Source organism: Penicillium psychrofluorescens (genome assembly GCF_964197705.1).
Source record: "Penicillium psychrofluorescens genome assembly, chromosome: 4".
NCBI classification, from domain to species: domain Eukaryota; kingdom Fungi; phylum Ascomycota; class Eurotiomycetes; order Eurotiales; family Aspergillaceae; genus Penicillium; species Penicillium psychrofluorescens.
The window spans coordinates 2,268,781-2,293,109 of NC_133442.1; the positions used below are offsets into that span (position 1 = coordinate 2,268,781).

General features: G+C 52.4%; 8 protein-coding genes and 2 non-coding genes across 10 annotated transcripts; 6 read left to right on the forward strand and 4 right to left on the reverse strand.

Moving 5' to 3' along the window:
• Positions 1–520: 520 nt before the first annotated feature.
• PFLUO_LOCUS6494 (mitochondrial metal transporter) lies at positions 521–1,765 on the reverse strand (the record flags this gene model as incomplete). The annotated part of the gene is made up of 2 exons (XM_073784045.1): positions 521–1,152; positions 1,201–1,765. 2 exons carry the CDS (start codon positions 1,763–1,765, stop codon positions 521–523), a joined length of 1,197 nt encoding a protein of 398 aa, XP_073640539.1.
• Positions 1,766–2,183: 418 nt separating this feature from the next.
• Positions 2,184–3,314, forward strand: PFLUO_LOCUS6495 (uncharacterized protein; the record flags this gene model as incomplete). Its single annotated transcript, XM_073784046.1, has 1 exon — positions 2,184–3,314. The coding sequence occupies one exon, from the start codon at positions 2,184–2,186 to the stop codon at positions 3,312–3,314; it is 1,131 nt and encodes a 376-aa protein (XP_073640540.1).
• A 168-nt stretch (positions 3,315–3,482) lies between these two features.
• On the forward strand, positions 3,483–4,588 carry PFLUO_LOCUS6496 (negative regulator of the PHO system; the record flags this gene model as incomplete). The annotated part of the gene is made up of 3 exons (XM_073784047.1): positions 3,483–3,530; positions 3,585–3,608; positions 3,680–4,588. 3 exons carry the CDS (start codon positions 3,483–3,485, stop codon positions 4,586–4,588), a joined length of 981 nt encoding a protein of 326 aa, XP_073640541.1.
• Positions 4,589–5,609: 1,021 nt separating this feature from the next.
• Positions 5,610–7,144, forward strand: PFLUO_LOCUS6497 (uncharacterized protein; the record flags this gene model as incomplete). Its single annotated transcript, XM_073784048.1, has 5 exons — positions 5,610–5,869; positions 5,926–6,127; positions 6,176–6,549; positions 6,610–6,769; positions 6,824–7,144. The coding sequence occupies 5 exons, from the start codon at positions 5,610–5,612 to the stop codon at positions 7,142–7,144; spliced, it is 1,317 nt and encodes a 438-aa protein (XP_073640542.1).
• Positions 7,145–7,297: 153 nt separating this feature from the next.
• On the reverse strand, positions 7,298–8,026 carry PFLUO_LOCUS6498 (uncharacterized protein; the record flags this gene model as incomplete). Its single annotated transcript, XM_073784049.1, has 1 exon — positions 7,298–8,026. One exon carries the CDS (start codon positions 8,024–8,026, stop codon positions 7,298–7,300), a length of 729 nt encoding a protein of 242 aa, XP_073640543.1.
• A 316-nt stretch (positions 8,027–8,342) lies between these two features.
• Positions 8,343–10,946, forward strand: PFLUO_LOCUS6499 (uncharacterized protein; the record flags this gene model as incomplete). The annotated part of the gene is made up of 4 exons (XM_073784050.1): positions 8,343–8,426; positions 8,562–8,849; positions 8,900–9,283; positions 9,333–10,946. The coding sequence occupies 4 exons, from the start codon at positions 8,343–8,345 to the stop codon at positions 10,944–10,946; spliced, it is 2,370 nt and encodes a 789-aa protein (XP_073640544.1).
• A 4,211-nt stretch (positions 10,947–15,157) lies between these two features.
• Positions 15,158–15,291, forward strand: PFLUO_LOCUS6500. The gene has a single exon. It is a non-coding gene; the product is annotated as a tRNA-Ser (tRNA).
• Positions 15,292–15,900: 609 nt separating this feature from the next.
• Positions 15,901–16,034, reverse strand: PFLUO_LOCUS6501. The gene has a single exon. It is a non-coding gene; the product is annotated as a tRNA-Ser (tRNA).
• A 1,253-nt stretch (positions 16,035–17,287) lies between these two features.
• On the forward strand, positions 17,288–19,261 carry PFLUO_LOCUS6502 (uncharacterized protein; the record flags this gene model as incomplete). The annotated part of the gene is made up of 4 exons (XM_073784051.1): positions 17,288–18,177; positions 18,232–18,526; positions 18,578–18,692; positions 18,753–19,261. 4 exons carry the CDS (start codon positions 17,288–17,290, stop codon positions 19,259–19,261), a joined length of 1,809 nt encoding a protein of 602 aa, XP_073640545.1.
• Positions 19,262–21,077: 1,816 nt separating this feature from the next.
• PFLUO_LOCUS6503 (uncharacterized protein) lies at positions 21,078–23,594 on the reverse strand (the record flags this gene model as incomplete). The annotated part of the gene is made up of 5 exons (XM_073784052.1): positions 21,078–21,599; positions 21,658–22,832; positions 22,887–22,986; positions 23,166–23,411; positions 23,475–23,594. 5 exons carry the CDS (start codon positions 23,592–23,594, stop codon positions 21,078–21,080), a joined length of 2,163 nt encoding a protein of 720 aa, XP_073640546.1.
• Between the last annotated feature and the right edge of the window lie 735 nt (positions 23,595–24,329).

The window sequence follows — 24,329 nt, forward strand, 5'->3', positions numbered from 1 at the left end:
GGTTAGTTAGGGTTAGGCGGATCACCCATTTAGCCGACCGTGGTAAATATGCTCGGGAGAATCGAGTCCAGATCATAATCATCCTGAAGCAAATACGTAGTCAGCAAAAGTAGTATGTAAAAACTCAGTCGACAAATCATAACTCCATGATCTACGTTGGTCCTACTTGGAGTTAGTCGGGCGAGCAAGGGCCCGGTCAGCTCTCCTCAGCCTCAACAGTAACCACCACCATCGGCAGACTCAGACCTGCTCAACTGACCATCCCATTAGGTCTTTGGCCAAGTCCGTGTGGAAGCGTCTGGAAAGCATTACAAGGCTTTGCACAATACATGATCCGGACAATTCAGAACCTTTTCGATTTTTTGATGGGAGTCTGCGAGATTCAATATGCTTTTATACATCCACGCGGTCTATACCCATTATAGATCCACATCTCTCTTCATGCCAGTGGGTTATCACATGCGGCTATGCCCATTCAAAACTGAAAAAAAAACAAGTCCGAAAGTAAGCCGCCATGCCATTAACTCCTCTTCCGCGTGCCATTCTCCTCGACATGGTGGCGGAGATGGGACCCGGACGCCTCCGCCGAGTCATTTCCACTGGGTTCAGGGCTGTCCCGGGCGCTAGGGACAATGAATTCTTCAGAAAAGGTGAGGTTCTGCTGTTCCACAGGAATGAAACGCATCTTCACCCGCTTCACCCCGCGAACCTGGGCACCCACGGCCGTCCGAACGGCTTCCTCCACCAACCGCGCCCGCATGATGGCCCAGTCTCCCGGCACGGCCAGCTCGATGTCCATCAAATAGTTCTGCCCGGACTTCATGCCCTGAACGTCGCGGACCACCACCCCGTCGCCGTCTGCAATTTCTTGCAATGCCTTCACGGCAGCCTTGTGTACGGAGGTTTTGATGTCGTCGTCGACCGTCGTGTCGGCCAACTCCAGGAGAGAGATCCTCGTATTGCCCCAGCCGGCTCTGATGACCATCAGCGAGATCAACAGCCCACCCACTGGATCCAGCCAGGTGGCATCTTGGAAGACGTAGCTTCCTCCGATGGTGAACAGGGCCACAATACTCGTCAGGGAATCGATGCGGTGGTGGACGGCGTTGGATGCAAGGACCGAGGACTTGCGCTCATTGGCGACCTTCATAGCTGTGCGTGGGTTAGCGTAAAGTAGCACAGAGAGAGACAAATACATACTCGCATGGTAGAGCCACTCCTTGACCACAATAGAACCTGCAGCCAACCATGCCGCGTGGATACTCGGCCCCAGGATATCCGTGCCGTGACTGTGTGAATGTGAATGGCCATGTCCTAGAAGCCCCCAATGAGCCATTGCCTCCGCCGCCTCGGGGTAGACCTGACCCAACAGGATCTGCCCGGCATTGAGACCCATAAACACGCCACCGCAAAGCAGTAGCCCGCTCACACCCAGCGCCCCGATGCTCTCGACCTTTCCATATCCGTTGGGGAACCGCTCGCTGGGCGGCTTGAGTGACAACGCGACAGTGCCCAGAGTCAGGAAGTCGGACACGAGATCGGTCAGGGCGTGGTACGCGTCGGCTATTAGGGCTTGTGAATGGAAGACGTAGCCCCCAATGAATTTTCCAATGGCCATGGTGAGGTTGGCGACTAGACCGATGCGTGTGATCCGCACGCCGGCGTCTTTTTTGTTCGTGGACGTCAGGTAAACATTATCGTGGTGGTGGTGACCGTGGCCGTGGCTGTGGCTGTGGCCGCCGTGGGCCCGTGATTGTGAAGCCATGAGTGGGAGGGAGGAGACTGCAGGTCGGAGGGATCGAGGGCGAGCATGCGGAAGGGAGAGGAGGGAAGGATGATGAGGTTTGGTCGAAGATGTGAGGACGCGAGCGCCAAAGCCACGTATGATCCCGGGTGGACTGGAGAGACTAGGACGCAGCCTGCGCAGGGGCTGCATCTTTCTTTTGGTTTGTGTTCCTGAAATCAACAGCTGGTGATCGTGGGTGGTCAAGATTCTTGTTTCTTGTTGTTGTCCCTCGATCATGTAATCCGGCAAGTATTTCTTCAATCATCATGTTCGTCCTTCTACACACTCTGGCGTCATATTCAGCACCATGACCTCTACACTCACTCTTCGATTTTGCTCTTCCTAGCCTACGTCGATAGATGCCAAGAACAACTACGACATAGATGATGCGTCTTCAATGACGACGCCCGCCATCCGCATCCCCTTCACCGGCCCGCTGCCGCCCGCCATCATCGTCCCTCCGTCCGCGAGCACGCTTGCCGGAGCCATCGATGCCATCTCTGCCTTCCTGACGGCCTCCCCCTCCCCCCATCTCCGGGGTGTCGATGTGGGCCGGTATTCGCAGACCGTGCTGCTGACTGGCGCCGGCATCTCCGTCGCCTCCGGCCTATCAGACTATCGAGGCGAGAACGGCACCTACCGCAGGAACCAGTCCTACCGACCGATCTATTATCATGAATTTCTCTCCCGCCATGAGTCGCGCAAACGCTACTGGGCGCGCAGCTTCGTCGGCTGGCCGGGACTCGTAAAAGCGCGCCCGAATTCGACGCACTGGGCCATCCGCGACCTCGGGGCCAAGGGATATCTCAGCTCGGTCGTGACGCAGAACGTCGACTCATTCCACTCTCTCGCGCACCCGGAGCTGTCGACTATTGAGCTACATGGATACCTCCGGTCGGTCGTTTGTACGAGTTGCCGTAATCAATTCCCGCGTGCCGACTTCCAGGCCTCTCTGGAGAAGCTCAACCCGGCATGGGCAGAATTTCTCGCGCGCATGGTTGCATCGGGTGCGCTGGACACAGAAAACCCGGAGGAGCAGCAGCGGAAGGGCCTGAAGCTCAATCCCGATGGCGATGTCGATCTCGCCGAAGCACCGTATTCGACCTTCCGCTATCCTTCCTGCCCGACCTGCTTGACAGACCCTCCTAGACTGGGAGATGGGACTCGAGCTCACGTCGAGGTGGAAAGCGATGGGGCCTGGCTGCCGACGTCCAACGCCGGGATCCTAAAACCCGCGGTGACCATGTTTGGCGAGAACATCGACCCGGCGGTTAAAACAGCGGCCGAGGAGGCGATCGACGATGCCGGGCGCCTACTGGTGGTAGGGAGCAGTCTGGCCACCTACTCGGCGTGGCGCCTGGTGGAGCGAGCTCGAGCTCGGGGCATGCCCATTTCCATCATCAATATCGGGGGCGTCAGGAATGAAGCGGTGCTCTTTGCGCCAGAGGACCATACCAATGTGCGGTGCAGCCAACCATCGCAGAGGGTCTTGCCCCATGTAGTCGATCGACTCGTGAAATTCACATAGAATAGATAAAACATTTCCAATCAATCATCAGGTAGTCGCATAATATGGACGTGGCATAGTCAAATAAACCTAGTTGGGTCCGAGTCTATTAATACTTGGTGGGGCACTTCTCACCCTCTTCTTCACTCTTCTTCTTCCCAACCATCATCCATTCATTCATTATTCACCATGGACAATAAGTCGCAGCAACCCAGCTCGTTCCAGCAGCTGGAGAAGGTATGCTCTCTCTTCTGCTCCCATCATACTCATCACTGACTCTCTCTCCGACAGCTCGGTGAAGGCACCTATGCCACGGTATGTTCCGGATTCCACGCCTCTCCTTTTCCCCCCTCCCCGCAACCAACCGGGCTGACCGGACCCTCCAGGTCTTCAAAGGGCGCAACCGCCAGACGGGTGAAATGGTCGCCCTGAAGGAAATTCACCTCGACTCCGAAGAAGGCACCCCGTCGACCGCCATCCGCGAGATCTCCCTAATGAAGGAACTGAAACATGAGAGTATTGTGTCGCTCTACGATGTCATCCACACAGAGAACAAGCTCATGCTGGTCTTTGAATTTATGGACAAAGATCTGAAGCGATACATGGACACTCGCGGCGACCGCGGTCAGCTGGACCCGGCCACCATCAAGTCCTTCATGCACCAGCTGCTCAAGGGCATTGCCTTTTGTCATGAAAACCGAGTGCTGCACCGTGATCTCAAGCCCCAGAACCTGCTGATCAACAAGAAGGGCCAGTTGAAGCTGGGCGACTTTGGTCTGGCGCGCGCCTTCGGTATCCCCGTCAACACTTTCTCCAACGAGGTTGTCACCCTGTGGTATCGGGCACCGGATGTCCTGCTGGGCAGCCGCACTTATAACACCAGTATCGACATCTGGTCCGCTGGATGCATCATGGCGGAAATGTATACGGGCCGGCCGCTCTTCCCCGGCACGACCAACGAGGACCAGCTGCTGAAGATCTTCCGGCTGATGGGCACGCCGTCGGAGCGCTCGTGGCCCGGCATTTCCCAGCTGCCGGAATACAAGCCCACGTTCCACGTCTACGCAACGCACGACCTCGGCCTGATCCTGCCGCAGATCGACCCGTTGGGCCTGGATCTCTTGAATCGCATGCTGCAGCTGCGCCCGGAGATGCGTATCAGCGCCAGCGATGCCCTGCAGCACCCGTGGTTCCATGATCTGCCCCAAGTCCAAGCTCAATTGCAGCAACAGCAGCAACAGCAGCAGATGGCCGGCCAGTATGGGGGCATGGTCCCGCCGCAACCGGCCTATTGATCGCCCGGCCTATTGATCGCCCGGCCTATTGATCGCGGTGTCTGCACATGATGAGATGACGAGCTTGAGCTTAGACGATTGGAAATGGGTGGACAAGGCGTTATACCCGATAATTCTTACTTTATGTTTTCTTCTTCGATATTCGCATGTTAGGTCTGGGAAAGACAAGGAGTGTTTTATTTCTTCTTCGTTCCGAATTGATCGTGCTCTAGATTCAATTGATCGATCTACTTCGTTCCATCTTTCATAACAACAGGCCCTGCGCCCAGGTATCTATGCCTATTTGAGGATCGTCCTCTTTGCCATCACGTTCTGTTTGCATCTCAACTCCGGTCCTTTTAGCAATATTTCGTTTGAGCCGCCTCCTGCATGGACTATCGACGGCTTCCGTGTCCGACTCGTTCCGGCTGTTGTCACGCGATTTATGTGTTTCCTCCCGAGCAGAAAGCGTCACTAGCCCGGGTTTATCTGGGCATCACCAAGCTGGTTTATTCCAGGGTTATCCCATGTCCTTGGGGTGAGAACAGATAAGAGCGAGGTCGTACATAGACCATACCCCCGAGGCTTACACTAAATTCTGACGAGAGCCACGTACTGAGACCTGGTCGCCGTTACTGTTAGGTGGCAGGCATCATCTCGGTAAGACCTGTGGAGTTTTATATTCTTTTCCGCCGGTAGGAGGGAGGAACTATTGGCAATATGTCTTTCTCTTCTCTTCTCTTCCTTTCCGAGTTCTTCTGCCTCCGGATGTCCCATCCCGGCTAGTGAACTACGGGCAGTACGACAAAGCCAGACCCGGGCCGGGTTTCCCTCTCACCTGTGTTTTATGTCCACTGCAGAGCTTGCAGGGAGTAAGCAGGCTGAGACCAGATAATCGCCCTCCGCGCTGTCGGGTCCTCGAGCCCGCAATCTGGTTTATCTCTACACCTCGTCGGGAGTTGAAATCAGGGATTAAATGCTTCGTCTGTTTAATTTCGCTGGCTTTAGCAAAGTCGACCTATAGACAACAGAATATGAAACCATGTCGTCGGCCACGCAAAGGCAGTTAGACGCCATCTCGGGCACAGAGCGTGTTTGCTCGGCCATCTCGCTGATCGGGACTTTTGTCATTTTCACCACGTTCATCGGTTCTAGGGGCTTTCGGAAGCCTATCAATCGTCTGGTCTTTTATGCTTGCTGGGGTAATATCATGACCAACATCGCGACTCTCATCTCGCAGGATGGCATTCATGCTGGGGTTGGGAGTCCGTTGTGCCAGTTGCAAGCATTTCTCATTCAATGGTACATATACGTTATTCTTCTTAGATCTCTCATGCTTTATCTCTGACGATGCTTAGGTTCATGCCTGCCGATGCCCTCTGGACCTTCGCCATGGCGTGCAATGTCTACCTGACCTTCTTCCACAAATATAACTCGGAGCAATTGCGTCGACTAGAGTGGAAATACGCTGTGTGCTGCTATGGCCTACCATTTATTCCCGCTTTTGTCTACTTTTTCATCAAATCCCAAGCTCGGGGGCGAGTCTATGGCTCCGCTATTGTGAGTCTGACTTGAGGATAAGATCTTCGAAGAAACTAACATCTGCAGCTATGGTGCTGGATCTCTATACAATGGGATTTCCTCCGTATAGCCGTCTTCTACGGCCCTGTTTGGTTTGCCATCTCCTTGACATTTGCCATCTACCTGCGTGCAGGGACAGTCATCTTTCAGAAGCGAAGCCAGCTGCGAAACCTCGGGGCCATGGACTCCCTCGACACGGATGTCCAACCTGAAGCCCCCTTCAACAAGCTGGCAGGCATTCACGTCACCAGCGAGATCGCCTGTTCGTTCCCGGAGCGCCGCTCTATGACTGCCAGCAGAGCTGTGCCTTGCCGCAGCTTTACCTCGTCAAACTTCAGCCCATACTCCGTTATCATCGAGGGAGGTAGTAGTGGCAACGTCGGTGGTGACTATATTGTACCGTACAGCCACGGGATAAGTCCAATCCCAAATTCACCATCTACATCTAAACTACCTCCCAGTCCTCTCCGGACCGATATCTCCACCCCCACCCCCGTGCGCTCTGAAACAACAGACTCGTACTCGCAGCGCCGTGCAGTGGCAATGGCCGCGGCCGACACAGCGACCTGCGCGTATTTCAAGTACGCAATTCTGTATTTCATCGCATTGCTCGTGACATGGGTATGTTAAGCCCCTCGTTCGAAAAATACCAGCCCTAATAATCGATGGTCTCAGGTCCCCTCAACCATCAATCGGGTATACGCCCTCGCCTACCCTGATGCCTTTGTGTTTGGTCTCAATTACGCCTCCAGCTTCGTACTTCCGCTCCAGGGATTCTGGAACTGTCTTATCTATATCTCTATCTCGTGGCCAGCCTGCAAATCTCTCTGGGCCGATATGCGGGGTCGTGTACCGTTCTTGTCGAAGATTGCACCCATCAGTATAGGTGGACCGGCGCAGTGCTCGCAGAGAGAGGTGCGGGATTTCCGAGTTTCGCATAGTAGGGTTGGGCATCATTCGGATGATAGTGTGCAGGAGTTAGCCGGAGCTAGGTAAGGGGATTGTGGGTTTCGGGCGATGTACAAGTATCTAATATCATGCCTAATGGGTTGCGACAGCTATAATCTCTAATACTGGTTTGAATGAGAAACGAATGCTAAAATATGGTAATTACAGTATCACAGCAATGGAGATACATCAAATCCTCGATCAGTAATTCAACGACACGGACTTGTTCAAGTACCGCGAGCCCTCGCACAAGATGATGTTGTCCGCGGTCCATTTCCCCGTATCCTCTCTGGAAATTGTATATCCAATGCTCGTAGACTCCCTTCCGGTCTTGAAATCCTCCACACCCACGTGGATCTTCTTCTTCGTCTCGCCTTGCACCAAAAGGGCGGGACGAATCATGGTGCAATTCTCGCCACTTCCCATGAAGACAACTTCCATGGCCTTTTTATCAACATGCGGCACCTTGAGAAGGCAATGATAAAGTGGATCCAGAATCCTCGGGATGTCGCGGCCAAAGTTTGATATGCCCCTGGAGCTACAGGCAATAATCTGCGGGCGACCCGTGGCGCCGTCGCGGCGGAGCTGGGCGAGTGCTTCGAGAAGAACCGTCGCACCCTTTTCACAGACGTGTGGGTCGTCGATGGTCATTTTGGAGATAATGGGTTTGCCTCCGATGGTGCTCACGATCAGGTCGACCAGCTTGCCGTCTTCCGAAAGCAGACACTTAGACACGGCCGTGAGATCATGGGCGTTGCCCTCAACAACTTTGAGATTGGGTGTTGTCTCTGGCGTGAAGATGGCTGTGAGCTTGGAGGGATAGCGGCATAGCGCGATGCACTGATGGCCTGCCGCGAGGGTCTCCTTGAGGGCTGCCAGGCCCACGCCGCCACTGCCGCCGAAGAAAGCAACGGTTTTGATGGAGGTCATTGTGATTGATATTTAAAATTTGGATGGATGAGAGTGTGAGTGCTTTGCGTTGTATGTTGATTTGATGTTTTGACAGCGGGCTCGATGCTGCCTTTTATCTACATTGGAGGCTCCGAAAGCTGCGCGAGGCGAGGCTGACAGTGCTCGGCGTTTCTTCGCGCTGGTTGACGGCATTGATTACATCCCCATCAGCCCAACGCATCAAACAATCCCTAGAGCGAGATTAACGCGACAGTCGGCCCAAAAAGAATTCAGGCGTTAATGATGTTATGCTAGCATGGCACAAGCACCGCCCACAGCATCAACGCCACTGACCATGAGCGCGGTCGCCTCGGTCTCGGGTGCCGAGAAACGCGCGAGCCCCCCGCCCAAGGCGACCCCCAAGCTGCGCAGCTGTGTCGTATGTCGCAGTCGCAAGGTCCGCTGCGATAAAAAATCCCCGTGCTCGAATTGCCGTCGCGCCAACATCGCCTGTGTCTTTCCGTCCGCTGACCGTCCGCCGAGATGGGCCCGACGTCTGATATCTAATCAGCAGGCAGCACAGGATGCCCCCGTGGCAGACCATATCATGGAGAGAATTCACAGTCTCGAGACCCTCGTGAAAGAGCTGCGCGGCCAGCTCGAACAGGCTAATTTGACTGGGGGCCCTTCAGGGGTCAACTCGCCCGGCAGCTCCTCGCAGGGTCCAGATCCAGGCCATCAGGAGAATGCTTCGTCGACGCATGAAGGCAATGTTCAGAAGCAGTTTGGGAGATTGGTTCTCCAGGATGCCAGCCAAAGTCGCTATCTCAGTAGTGGTTTCTGGTCCCAGGTCACCGATGAGGTATGTCAGTCTGCTCCTGCCGTGCTGCCTAAATTGACGTTATGATCCAGCTCGATGGGCTGAAGATGGACACCCACGGTCTTCTACTAGGCGATTCTGACAGCTCGGACGATGAGACCTCAACGAGGAAGACCCAGTCTACTCGGGAACTCGATCGCACGCCTTCCGAGCGCCATGCATTCTTATTTCACGACAACTTTAACCCTTTTATCCCCAATTTACGCGAGTTCCATCCATTACCATCTCAGATACCTTTTCTCTTGGATGTCTTCTGTGAGAACGTCAATGTGTTTGCACATATCGTCCATCGCCCTTCCGTTGAGAAAATGGTCCGGGAGCTTCGCGGGAGTGACTTGACGAGTCTCAACCCAGGCAATGAGGCCTTGATCTTCTCGATCTACTACGCGGCCATCACTTCCATGGAGGACGATGATGTATGTTGATATTATGGATGGGCAAGAATTAGGACTGACGTTCATTCAGGTCATCATCAATTTTGGATCTACCAAAGCCGAGCTTAATCTCAAATTCCGTCATGGCCTGGAACATGCGCTTGCCAGGGCTGATTTCCTCAATGTGCCTGATTTGGTTCTGGTGCAGGCATTCGCTATCTTTCTGGTTCTGGTCCGCCGGCATGACAGCCCACGGTTTGTATGGATGATGACCGGGATGGCTATCAGATTGGGCCAGGCTCTCGGGTTACATCGCGATGGCACCAATTTCAAGCACCTCACTCCATTTGAGATTGAGATGCGACGAAGGCTCTGGTGGGTATTGATCTTCCTGGATGTGCGAGCATCGGAAGACCAAGGCATGGACTTGACCATTGCGGCCGGCACCTTCGACACCAAGCGGCCTCTGAATATCAACGACGAAGATCTCCATCCTGATACGAAAGAAATGCCTCAAGATCAGGAGGGTCTGACTGACGCGTCCATTATGCGCATTTCGATTAGCATGTGCGAGATCACCAGACAGATGATGGCGCCCAGTTTCAAAAGCCAGGCCCCAAGCATGGAAGAACAGAGCCGCCTGCTGAACGAGTATTACCAGATCCTCGAACGGGAATTTCTTCAATATTCGACCAAATCCGGGAACATTTCGTATTGGGTTCAAGTTACAGTCGCACAACTGTGGATGGCCAAGATGACACTTCTGACCTACTTGCCGGTGCTCTTCTCTTCGCCCAGTGAGCACTTCTCTGACGAACATCGAGGCAAGCTATTGGTGACGGCCATCGAGGTCGCCGAGTATAATCATGCCCTGAATGCCGAGCAAGCCTGCCGCCACTGGCGCTGGCTTTACCAAACCTACACCCATTGGCACGCGGTGGTGTATCTTTTGATTGAAATTACACGGCGTCCGTGGTCGCCCCTTGTTGAGAGGGCCTGGGTGGCCCTCCACAGTGCGTGGCTCATTCCCACCCAATCGCACATGGACAAAACCCAGCGAATCTGGTTTCCGTTGCGTAAGCTGATGGGCCAGGCCCGTCAGCACCGCGAGAAGGAGCTCGAAAGGTTGCGGGGGGATGCCCCGGCTGCTGAACGCCTGGAAAGGGAGGATCGGAAGATGCCGGTGCCCTCTTCGAATCCGGGGCTCTCTCCAGCCGAAGAAACCAATGTTGCGGAGTTCTTTATTAAGCGGTGGCACCAGTTACTAGTCCCAGTGCCGGCTAAAGCAGGATATACAGTCAGTGCCACGACCTGTGCGCCTGGGGATAACGTCACGAGGGCTGCTAGTCTCTCGGATCCCTTTTTTGCGACTATTTTCGATACCCAGAGCGACATGGAAAGACACTCTCAGTCGGCCGTTGAACCAACATATCATGGTGGATCGCACTCGGGTCAGAACTTGTCAAGCGCTCCTTCCAACGACCTCGGACCGGCTCTGTCGACCACTAATTCTGTGGATCCATTCGGTATGAATAACCTAACCCCGGCCCATCAGGCGGTCGTGGTCCCCTGGCTGTGGGCGGATAATAGCACACCCGCCGAATCTTCCAGTCTAGATATCACAATGGATCTGGACGGCGAGGTCGACTGGTACAATTGGGTCGAATCAGCTAAAGAAGTGGAATGGGATACAGGGCGTGCATAGGATCTTATGTATAGAAAACCTAGTACAGTGGCGGGCCTAAGGAGGGTGCGAAGAGAGGCAGGTATCAAGCGACTTCAGACAGCCGGTATCCGCCGACTAGGCTTGGTGGCTTTCAGATCCGGGTATGATATTTCCATGGAGCTGAAGAATAACAAGGCGGCCAGAGATTTCTCTAATTAAAGTACAAGAAAGGAAATCACGTCGGAATAACGATTCTGTTCGGATCCTAGATCATATATAAATATCTAATCTGATAGTCCCCTGACGTAACGACGTTTGGCATTTCCAGCAAATCTACTATTTCTCCCTTTCCTTTTTCCTTCTCGGAGCCTATCTATGTTTTCAATCTCACTCTCTTCCCCAACAATCACACAGAAGGGCCATTTTAGCCTCTGCCTCTCATTTTCCAACTGCGCTTCGCCAGGTCTGAACCATACTGACCGATCTTCAGTCTACTTGCTGCTATGGATATGGAGATGTGGTACGAAGCCAGAGCAGATGTGTGTCGCAACTGTGGAGGAACAGATCATTTCATCCACCATTGCCCAAACCCTTGCCGATTCTGTAGGGAACCCGGCCATCTCAATGTGGAGTGCCCGTTGATAGTTCCCTGCCACACATGTCGCCGCAAGCTCCACAGCAGCGACTGTCCAGAGCGCCCTCTTGCCTCACACCGACCGATGGAGCTTGCAACAGAGAAGACGGCTAGAGCACCTGCTACTATCGCTTCTAGCCTATCCCGGTACACGCTCACACCCACTACTGCGCAACAAAAAACAGCGCTAAGCACTGAGGTGAGACCCTTGGGAGGTAGACGAATTCTCTATTCTATTAAGCCTAACATCAGAAATGAAAAATACTAGTCACCCATTCAACCGGCGATTGTATTTCCTGTTCTATTTGAGATATATCTTGCTTTAATTCGGAAGCTCGAGAGTGGGTTCTGCCAGGATACATCACTGCCGTATCGTGAGGTTATCAGCCTTTTTGACAGCCCCGAGGAGCTTGCCTCACGACTTGTTGATGCTGTCGATCCAACAATCCGACAGTTAGAAGGACAGACAATCACAAGAGCCTGGTTGGTTTCAAAGTTTGTCCCCGAAGACCAAAGGCTGACATTTGTAAAGGTTAGATGAGGTTCGCGAAGCGCAAATCAGGAACAACCTTTCTTGGACAGTAGACGAAGGATATCTTGACTATGTCACGGACGTACGCTTTGAAGATTACTGGAGAAGCTACGTTGGGCAGTCCAGCGATACACATCAGCGAGTCTCATATCATATCCGGCAAATCAAGAATGGGGCATATAATACACTTCACTACTTTGTGATCAAGAGAGGTGGAGGTTCGCGTGTCCCCAACTTCATCAAGCTATGGCGGCTGGTTTTGCCTCGAAGTGTTGATCCCGCTGTCAGAGAGGTATGCAGCAATGTGCTAGAGATGGGAATGACTCGAGCGTTTCAGTCGCTCCCCCCGAAAGAACTCGAAAACGCGTTTGGCCCTCCATTGGAGGGCGAGAATGCCTTCTCATTTGTCGGTCTCAACCTACTTTCACCACTTCTCCAGGGATCGGCCATTTCATCTTGGGAAAGGCATCAATATTCTCTACGTCTGAAAGGATCATTGGATCCAGATATCCGAGATTTCCCAAATGTTCGCGCAGAATATCACAAGAAACTCAAAACAGCCGATAACGGTGGTATCCTTCGGAGATACACAAAAGAAATGTGCCAGAACGCGCTTTGGGCAGCGGCTGATACTCAGCCAGGTTTGCGGCCACATATCGAGATTTTCCAACGTCAGGTTTTTGAAGATAAGGACACTTCTCAAGGCCCTGAAGAAGCAAAAGATGGCGAATTTGCTTGGCTACTGGACGCCTTAGGTGAGCTGTCAGCGGCGGACAGCAAGCATGTAGAATGTTTGCTTCCTATTGGAAACCGCTTTTCTCGCCTCGGAATGGTCCTCAACGAAGGTATCTGGGGAAATTATGATAGAGATGCTTCATCGAATACTTCAATTCCTTCAGCCCTTGCTCAATGTGGCTTCAATACCTCAAACATTCTGCTCTGGACGGCTACATTTCGTCGCCCTCTATCTGTGGGCCCAGGGATGCAGATACAGCCCGATAGACGACCTACCAGTACACTTCAGCAGCTTAACATGAGCCTCATATCGCGCAGCTTTGTAGATGTTGTTCTAGTATGTGATACCGAAGCTGAGAAGATCTTGTTTGAAAATAACTCATGGGTCATACCATTTATGATTGAGCTTGATTCTTCCCACAAATGGAGGGCTTGGATTGAGCACCGAGGCCAACGCCGCTTGTATATCTCATGCCCGTCACCATTGGTAGCTCTATGGAGTGACCATTGGCACAAGGCAGCGAGAGTTTCTGCAATTTTCCGATTTGCAGCCGTCTTTGCGGGGATTCGAGGTATTAAGTCTAGTGCCTGTGCTACAAGTCTGATTGTACTTGAAGTCATTCGTCTGTACGCAAGAGAGAAACAAGGAGAGGAGAAAGTTACGATGCAAAACCTTGACCCACGTCTTAGGGCATGGCTTGAAGTTTCTGGATTTTCTCAACGAGACGTCGAACTTCTTGAAACATCGGCAGAGTCTCTATCTACTGCGATGCTTATGATACTCCTCTTAAGGGCAGGCACTAAGAGAACTACACCAGACGGAGTGATAAATCAACCGTGTGCTCGTCCAAGGCTTCTATCTTCTAATCAAAAAAGAAGACGTGTCATGGACAGGACTCAGCTGGAAAAAGTCCGAGAGGTGTTGCAACAGGTCATTCGACGACAACAGGCGGCTGGTGGACAGGCAGCAGAATCTACCGGTACATGTTCTGCTGAGCCTCAGTCTGTGAATATTGATATTCAGCATGAAGGTGATCAGTTTGAAGGCTTGGAGATCACAACTGATGAAGACGGCGTGGTGTTAAACGCTTCCCTTCCTTTCGAGACTAGTTCTAATCAGAAATCAACTACATCTTCTGATAGAATATCATCTCATGATTTGTCTTTACGGATGAAGCTACTGCAAGGCACACATGGGCCCAAAATCCACAAACACACATCGAGCATGCATCGAGCTTATGTGACTCCTTGGTTTCCGATACTGCTTTCTTTTGAAGACCACAATACATCTTGCAAAGAAGTAAGGATAAAGGCTGAGATTGTCAATAGAAAACACTCTTCTATGTGGGCTTCGGACGCTCGTGATGACGATCCAGCGAGGAGACTCGCATTTCGTGTGACTTGCATAGGAGAAAATGGATCTATGTGGGCTGTTTATCCTACTTGTAGCGGGGACTTGGCAGCCAAGAGAGCGAACAGTTTCGTGGATTGGATAGATGGGCTTCCGATAAAGGAAATCAGCATGAGGGCCCGGCGATTGATCTCATTTTCCAATACAATGCACCTTCCGACGCTCTACACTGACGAAGCTGGAAATTTGGTGAAGAGCACAATAAAGCGCAAACAGGATGAAGCAATTCGCTGATACTGCCGATGACAATGATTATTAAGACGGTAGTAAAGAAGAGGACATTTAAGAGGATTGAGTGACCAGGATGACGGTGACGAATTTCACCACAGTGATGAGAGCAGTGATGGACAGGCAACCCCCCAGAGATAATGAATGTGTATTTGCTCGAGTCCCATCTATTGCCGATTCAAGACAATTTTTATTTCTAATAAGCTATTGTAGTCTACGTTAGTTTTTGTCTAGTAAATTAGGCTGAATCTACTATCATCCGCTCACTAATCGAATTGATAATGCGATCATAGGTGTTACAGTTGCTTCGTGCTATTGGATTTGATATGGGAAATTATATACAAATCTATAATTGACTCCACATCTGAAGGTATTCCTGCTCTTGTCCAGGAAGGATAAAGCAGGTGAGAGTGCCTTTCATAAACAACAAGCTTTTGACCTTTGTCTGATGTTAGCTCGTCGCCCTTCATGGCACTTTTTTATTTGGTTTCTGTGTCTCAATCATTCTTACATCTACAAGGGTTCTAACATCTAGAGCTAGGAATTGGTATTACAAGAAGTGATTATAATGCTCTTGAAATTAAAACAAAATATTTGAAAAATCCCTAGAAGGAAAGGTACTGGATACAATATTTAAACGAATATGCGAACTTGTCTACACTTTGCTCTAGGTGGTATTAAGCTAAAAGCTAGTTACTTACTCCACCGCAGACAGTGTGGGTGAGTGGTTATACCGCAGCACTGCTAATGCTGTTCCTTCGGGAGCCGTACGTCTACCTTTCATAAAAATATGAAGTAATAATTACTAACCTGAACATAGAGAGTTCGAATCTCTGCGCTGTCGCGTCTTTTTTTATTTTTTTTTCACGCATTTAGAATGCGTGATGAGCTCGGCAGAACTATTTCCCCGTCCGCAAGGCGCTGCCTTACTATTCTAATACGTGATATAACGCTGCGTTTAAGCAGATTGATTGTTAACTCCAACAATCTCTCGGGATTGGCGGGCGTAATATCAAACTGCTTTTCCCATCTTTTCTTTTCTTCGGATGCAAGCTCAAGGCCCCGTGCCTGACTGTAAAAAGCACATTCTATGGTGCAGTGACCTATTGCCGTCGCTTGCCAAACTGAAGTAAGCAGACGCCGTTTACAACATCGACATTCACGGCCACAGCAGCCTCCTTTACCAGCACAATCGACGACGAGGCTGTCATGCATAAACCAAAGTGGAGTCACCCTGCAAGCCAGAAAGCCTCTGAGAAAGGGCCCTGGTTTAAACAGAAATCTACATGTAACACTCCCCGTGCGAGCAGCCCTAGGCCCACCGCTCCGCGGTTGGGGGCCTCGAAAGGATAGATAGTATTAATCTTCATTCCTCACTTTTACACATAATTATTACTGACTGAGTAGACAGTAATCTTTGATTTAGAAAAAAATATATAAAAAAAAAAGAACGCGACAGCGCAGAGATTCGAACTCTCTATGTTCAGGTTAGTAATTATTACTTCATATTTTTATGAAAGGTAGACGTACGGCTCCCGAAGGAACAGCATTAGCAGTGCTGCGGTATAACCACTCACCCACACTGTCGTTGCTTAGTTATTCCGGGTGCAAACATGATGACTAGATGACTTGACTGACCTAGATACAAGTCATAACCCTCGCTTCGCTCAGTGACTTGAATCCCACCCCTATGTAAAACTGGTATAGTAAATACGATGCGAACAATGCTTACCCTGGAACGGTTAGCTGTACAGCCACATCTTTATTTCATTGTGCGGCATTGTAACAGTGGCGGGCCTGGGACAGGCAGTAGCAAGCGATTTTACATTCGTCGGCTTGGCTGAGTGGCTTGCAGGTCCGCGTGGGATATATCCATGGGTCCGATTCGGGCCAGAACGAGAGTCGCGATTGCCTACTGCTCCTATCTCCGCGTGACACACAGGGCTACTCGCCACCGAAACAGCCAAGACTGCACCGACTTCGCTATTACCTGATGGGTTGCTCGAAGGGGGATGTCAAGCAGTCTTGGTCTGGGGTTGTTCATGCCGAGCTAGCCGACCTGATTCGCGTGCTGTGCAAGACTCCGTCCGCCTACCGGTTAGTTCACTATTATCTAATTATTCTCCGCCTGTGAGAACGCAAAAGCGCCTCCGGGTGGCGTCTTGTTGGCGTGTTTTCTGCCCCTAACACGGAAATCACGGGAACCTACGTTGCAACGTCTAGCGTGATGGATTCTTCTCCACGGCGACACCGAAACCATCCAGTGTGGGGAATGGAGAGCCTGATAGGACAATCTCTTTGCACATTTTATTATTATTTTTTTTTTCCCCTTGCACTCGTAACTACACCCTTTTTTTTTTTCTTTGGAAGGAAAAAACAGAGAGATATGACGGTTGAAATAACGTGCGGTCGGCCAGAATTGAGTTTTGCGGTCTCATTCCATTTGGGTTCTGCGAGACAGGGGTTCGGGGATCTAGCCGGAAACGGGTCAGGGCACCGCTAAGCAAGCATTGTGGAGAAGCTTGATCAGGCGATTGATTTCCTTTGCCGCAGTGTCCAGCCGTCCAACTTTGTAGCAATCGGGGGTATCCGGTTCTTGATTGGCTCCCCTCTTATCTCTTTGATGCCGCTGTGACCATGGTTGGCTCGAGGCCTGGTTGGGGGAGGGAAAATGGCCCGAGCACATCTACAGGATGGAGGTGGTAGTAGGAGTAGTATATTATGTAGGAACTGGTCCTCGTCTCTCGGTCTTCTTCGTCTTCTTCGTCTTCTTCCTCTCTGTCCTTCCCCTATCCCCTCCGTTTCCTTCCCTCCACCCTCCCCTGGGGATAGTAACAGACATGTCTGCTCCATTCCCCATTGAGCCAATTGCGCCGCCATCGGCTCAGGTCCATGGCCATGCGACCGACGAGAAGCCCCAGATCCACCAGCGGGTCTGGGGTCTCGCGGCTCGGACAGATCCAACGGTCTCCTTCGAGGAGTTCCGCTACTGGGCCAAGATCGAGCGCGCCGAGGAGATCGAGGAAGAGCGCAAGTATCGCCAGATGCAAGGTCCCTGGTCCTTCAAGAAAATGATCAAAGGCCGCTTCTCCAAGGGTGTCCACCACGAGAAGAAGAAGAGGGAGGAACAGCAGCGCCAGCAGCAGCAGGCTGAGGCATCGGAGAAAGGACCAACTGGCGTGATCGAACCCACCAATGATACCAGCTCGATGAGCTCGAACGAGGAAGAGTGGAAGACGGCGTCGCGTGCGTTGCGGACCGCCAGCTGGGGCTCGATCTTCTTCCTGATCACCACCGACATCCTCGGCTGGTCCAGCTGCCCTTTCGTCTTCTCCAGTGTCGGCTATGGTCCCGGTATCGCCCTGTACATCATCTTCGGTATGGCCGCTGCTCTCAGTGGTTTCTTCTTGTGGAAGGTGTACATGACCCTCGATTCGTCCCGCTATCCCATGTGCAGTTACGGTGATCTCTTCTTCCGCGTGTTTGGGCCGAAGACACGACATGCCATCAACGTCACCCAGTCCTTCCAGCAGTTCTGCTCAGTCATGGTGTTGATCTTGGGTAACGGCCAGATCATTTCCCAGCTGGCGGGACCCAAGCTGTGCTTCATTGTCGCCATGGTCATCGCCATGATTGCGGGTATCCTCTGCGGTAGTATTCGATCTCTCCAGCGCCTGGGTTGGCTGTGCAACCTGTCCGTGTGGTTGAACATTGTCAGCTTCATCATCATGTGAGTCTGGCCCTTCGCCCCTAAATACTGATACTGATGAACGATAAAAAAAAGCATGGTCGCCTCCTCCAAATTCGGCGTGGACTACACGTACATCTTCAATTCGACCCTCCTCAAGGACAAGCTGCCCGTGAAGACCTTTGCCGGTCCACCTCCGGACATGTACCAGCAGCAGTCCACTGGCTTCTCGGCACAGTTCAATGCAGTCGACTCCATGGTTTATGCCTACAGCGGTGCGATTCTCTTCGTCGCTTTCATGGCCGAGATGCGCCACCCCATGGACTTCTGGAAAGGCATGATCTGCGCCCAGGCCTTCATCTGCGGTGTCTATATCCTGTTCGGTGCTTATGTGAGTCCCCATTCTCTTACCGGACCGAGGCGAAGACTAATGCCCGTACAGGTCTACAGCAACTATGGCCAGTACTCCGGATCGAACATTTCGCAGGTCATTGAGCCCTTGCATTTGCAGGAGGTGGCCAATGTGTTCAGTCTATTAACCGGGTTTATTGCTTGCAGTACGTACAATTCAGGATTCCTCGTCTCTGGCTTTTGACACTAATCACCACCCGGCACAGTTCTGTACTTCAATGTCGGCATGAAGACCGTCTATATCGAGGTGTTCCAGGAGGTGCTGAACTTCCCTCCCATTGCCTCGAGCAAGGGCCGCTGGATGTGGTTTGCCCTTGGCCCCGTCTACTGGATTATTGCCTTCTGTGTCGCCGCGGCCGTGCCGAACCTGAACGGTATCGTCAATTTCGTCGGTGGTCTGCTCAGCGTGAACTTCACCTACTCCCTCCCCGCCATCGTCTTCCTCGGCTGGATGATCAATGAAGGCGCCTCTCTGCCCGGCGAGGGCTTCGACCCCGCCACTGGTGTCACCACCCAGCACGACCAGGGTCCCAAGCGCTGGATGCGCGGATACATGGCTAAGTGGCACATCAACACTCTCATTTTGATCTACGCCCTCGCTTCCCTCGCCACCTCGGGCATGGGCACTTGGGCTGCGGTTGAGGGTCTCATCGGCATCTTCAAGCCTGGTGGAACTGTCGCTACTTCCTTCGGCTGTGCTTCGCCAGCGTCTTAGATGAGGCTTTTTTTCTTTCTTCGTGTACTCCCTTTTCCCGAAGGCGACGCGTTGTAGATGTACTCTTGACTTGCATAAGTGGTATTCATAAACAGGCGGGCTTTTTCACTAATGATACAAAACGCATTTTACGTTTCAATCTTTCTCTCTATCGGTTCCTTGTACGTAAATATAAGATTAGACCAACGCCCTGGAGATCATCAGCACGAATCGAAACACCTCAACGAACAACCTCCTTCTCTTGAATCAAATCATAAGTAGGGATAACCGTCATATCAAACCCTCCTTTTCCATCAAACCGATGCTCCTCCTCCTTCCGTTGACAATATCTCATCGCCTCATCTCTCACCACCACCCACTCCACAATACTACTCCTCCCCAGCGCCGTCCCGTCAGCTCTAAGCCTCTGTAACGCCTCCTGAACCCAGCCCACACAATTCCACCCAGGCTCCGCCTGCCTGATAGGCGTACTCCGCAAAATCTCAACGACCCGATGCCCATCCACCACCTTGCCCACCAGGATTCGAACGAGAATCATGTTGGATGAGTCGAGTGCGTTTTCGCTCTCTTCGAAAATCCACTCGGATCTTTTCCTGTCCGGGTTGATTCGTTCTTTCGCGTGGTAGCGTATGCTTCTTTTGCCGATGCCGGGACGTTTGGGTCCTACCATTAAGGCCCAATGATAACTGAACCGAGAGGGACGTCGCGGCTTAGACTTGGATATATATATGTAACCAATAAATGTGGGGTGGACTAGACTTACGTATCTTCCTTGCCGGACATGACTGAGGCTCCGGCTCGGACGTGGAGAGTGACATATAGACGATCTTTGTTAAATAGCATTTCCGGAATGGATTGATCTTAAGGTTCAGAATGGGCAGGGGGCTTGGTCTGTGGGTTGAGAGAGTGAACCAGAGCTATCTCGAAGAAGAGTTGTTTATCTTTAATCGTACGCGCTGTCATATGGTGTGTGACAAATTTGTAATTGCATGCATATTTCGCGGCTATCTGCGCCTGTGGTTGCTATTATAAAGCGATACATGTATGCGACGCCCAGGTTGACTCCATTGACGTTGGAGCCAAAATAGGAACTACAGTAGCAGAAGCTCATTTCCCCAGAGGAAAAGAGCTTCAGGTGCAACACTCGGAACTCATCTCGCACCTGGAAGGATAGTCGATGGTCAACTGTCTCAGATACCTGGAGTCTGAAAGGTAAAATCTCACCCGTGGCCAGCTACAGGCTGTTTTTAAATCGAGGGTGCTAAAGTATGAAATGCTTATTGGAATTGATTACTACCAAACAGGAACAGGAACGATGTGTTAAAGCGACAGCATCTACACTAGCAATACCGTAGCTACAATTGGAGACACTAACTTCCTCAGGTCTCTCCACAAGACCGAGATACAGGGAAAAGCTTGCAGGATAGAATTGTACATTTCGTGATTCCGTCACATCCAGGAATCAAGGCGGCGATCACCATTATGAGAATATCGCTCATAGGCACATGCCATGGCAGAACATGCAAGGGGAGGAAAAGGTGATACAAGCGAAGAAGTGAAAAGAAAAGTGAAAAACAAAGGCAAAACGAAACACCTTATCCGCCCACGTAAAACCAGTGAGCCGGCCAAGAAAACCCAAGGCCGGCCTATACAAAATCCCTCCCTTCCATTCTCAATCATTAAACGCCTGGGTTACCCATGCGCGGGCAAGTCGTAGATAAAGATAACGATACACGTCATGCAGAGTGATAGTAGAACCTGATTAGAAGATCGTATGTGTGTGTGTGCGATGGAAAAAGACTTTTTTTTTTCTCGTTTACTGGCCTTGGCCAGGAGGCGGAGGCTGCGAGGTTGGCATCGAGCCGGCTTGGGCACCGCCCATCATGAAGCCAGGCGGAAGCATGGGCATGTTGGCGAAGTTGAAACCATAAGCCGGCACTGCGGGGGCGACGGCCGGGTTGTTCATGTTCGGTGCGTCACGATCACCGGGTCCGCCAGGGTAGCCATCACGATCGCCGCGGCGGCCAGGAGGACCACCGGCAGGGGGGGCACCGCCGAAGCGCTCAGGCTGCGTACGCGTAGAGATCGGGCCGCGTTTGCCGCCGGTGTCGGTTGCAATGCGGCGGCTGATAGCCTTGGAGGACACGCCGGCGCCGATTTCAATGTCCGGCTCCTCGACGACCATCCCGGACTCGATTTGCCGTCCACCTGTGCCACCGTACTCGGCAGTCAGCATCCATTTGCGGTCCGCTTCGGTCAGGCGCTCGATCGGAATAATGCTGACGCCGGTCTGGTAGTCGCTGCAGTCGCGGGGACCGAATCCGACACCCCATCGAGTCTGTACAGTTATGAGTTAGAATTGAACAAGAAAAAAACCCGAAAGAGGTCAAACTTACCCTCAGCTGCATATCGCCAGCCCGGTAGGACTCCATTCCGTCGCGTGCACTGATTGCGTCATTGCGGCTGATCATCTTGATAAAAGCGTGGCGCTTGTCGATGTTGACGATGCAGGTCTGGACAAGTCCGAATTTGCCAAACAGCGAGCGCAAGTGGGCCTCCGGTGCGGTAACACCTCCCACAAACAGAGTCCGACTCAGGACCTTGATGCTGCCCTGGCCAATCGAGTAGTCCCATTCGAGGAACTTGGGTCCCGGAGGTGGCAGGTTAGGGTCTCGGCGGGGGGGAGAGGGGGAACGGCGTCTGCGACCGGGTGGGCTGCGCTGTCGATATTCATTGCCACCACGGCGGCCACGGGCGTCACGGGGGTCTCCGCCGCGGCGTCCGGGTGAGTCGTCATGGTAATCTCCATAGACAGGGCTCTCGCGACGGCGGGGAGGGGACACAGTGCGGCGTCTGTCCCAACCGGGAGAACGGGAACGACGGCGGTACCCACCGGGAGGCGAGCGAGGATAGTCACGTTCTCTCTCACGATCGCGGTTCTGGGAGTCTGGACGTCCCCAGCCACCGACCCCTTGTCCGGCCATCGCATTGAAAGCCGGCGGCATTTGACCCGCATTCATGCCACCCATGGCGGCGGGGTTGGAAAAGTTGAAAAGCTGCAACGCGGTACCCCATTGGTCTTGCGGGATACCCTGCGCGGCCAGCATCTGAATGAGCTGAAGCTGTTGACCCAGCGCATTAGGGTCAGTCGTCGCACCAGGCGCAGGCTGCGAGGGGATAGCAGCGGCCTGTGGAAGCAACCCCGCCAGAGGGTTTGGAGTTTGGCTTTGGCTTTGCGGTTGGGCCATGGCAGGATTCTGCGCGAGGCCGCTCAGAGCAGCAAGTGGATTCGCCATGGCACCACCGGCATAGGGATTAGCACCAGCAGCAGAATCGGCAGAGGAGACAGGTTGAGGAACAGCTCCGGTCAAGGCGGCTAGAGGGTTAGAGGGCATTGACGCAGCAGGGGCTGCCGGGGCGGCGGTGTTCTGCTTCGCCATGTCAGCCAAGGCTTTGAGGATGCTAGACGTATTGGTCGCGCCATTGGCTGATTGCTGTGCGGGCTGCTGAAGACCAGCCAGGGGGTTGAAACCCGGAGCCGGGGACCCATCGGGCGTGGTGGAATCAATGTCTGGAGATATCTCATTAGATGAAATCGTTCTCGCGGTGGATCGAGTGAGCTTACTGGGCCGGGCGGCGTTCAGTTTCCCCTTGAACGAGGCCAGCATGGGGGCGGGAAACGTCTGCCCGCGCTCCCAGATGTCCACCAACTTCTTGATTTTCTCCTAAAAGTAGAACATAATACGTGAGTTATACGGTTCCCAGCAATATTAAGAAGTGGACTAGGTTGCAAGTGTTGGCCGGATGCAGATACATCGCACCGGACCAGCTTGTCTGTAGCCAAGAAAACAAACATCCTCTTTTTTATGGTGTGATTTGATATCTTGTGTGTTCTAATGCGTACCTTTTGATCTTCGGGAGCGTTGTTAATGATATCCGTCATCAAGACGGGCAGTAGCTCCGTCACGCGGTTGACGCCCGCGGCGAATGTCCCATCGGGCGCAGCACTTCCAGCAGGCTGGCCGGCCTTGCGCGCAGCATCTACCCATTGTCGCGTTACAGAGTCTACGACATAGAGTACGCCCAACTTGTGGGTGCCCGGGGCCTTTTTGAAATGTGTGTAGATCTTCTGGATGAGGACGGATTCGTTCTAAGAAGGCAGAGAAGATTGTCAGCGAGTGTTCTGGAACGGCGACGAGAAAGATGACCATACCTGGACATTTGCGGTGCACAGCGAGGTGATGCTGTTGATCTTGGAGCCGGACACACCGGGCGGTTTGAGCGCCAGCATGGACTGGAGATAATTCTCCAGCTCCGCAGAGGCTGACGACATGACGATCACTGGCTGTAGCTGCCGAAAGGGAGAAGGCGTCGAAAGGAAGACTCTATCCGTCCGATGATTGGTTGTCGCAGAGAGAAAGATCTCAGCAATGTTGTGGTTACTTCGAATGCAGCAGACGCTCCAGCCGAAACGGGCTCCTAAAGAGGTCTTAAAAAAAAAACAGAAACCGTAACTCTTCACTACTGAATCCACGAGCGCATTCACTGCTGACCAGAGAACCGCCGCCTACAGCTGAAATACAGCCTAGCGAGGATGTGTGTGGTGGGTTGAGTACAAGTACAGGAGGTACAACCTAAGGCGCACTGCAAGTGAGATCCCAGTGGGGGGAAGCAGAGTGACGCAGTTACAGTGTACGAGTAATCCGCAGGTCCCAGGCGATGGAAAAATCGATGAAAAGAGATGAAGAAGAAGGGGGGGTTGGGAGGGAGGTGATGAAACAAGTGAAAGAAGGGAGAAAGTGAACGAGGAGGAAGGGAAGGGACCGGTCAGGTGACCGCAGAGTCTGCCAGCACGTGATTGAGAAATGCATTCTTGGTCTCTGTGGGCCCCTATACGTGTGTTTCCTCTCCCACCAGTGAGAGCCGAGATAAGCCCGAGATTCGCCTGTGGATACGGGACCTCCAGCCGCTCTAATAATTATGTACACAATGACACTATCGTCTCGGTGAACCATTTGAGAAGGGCGTGTCACTGCTCCCAGGATGTCGGGGGGGATTCTTCCTGGAC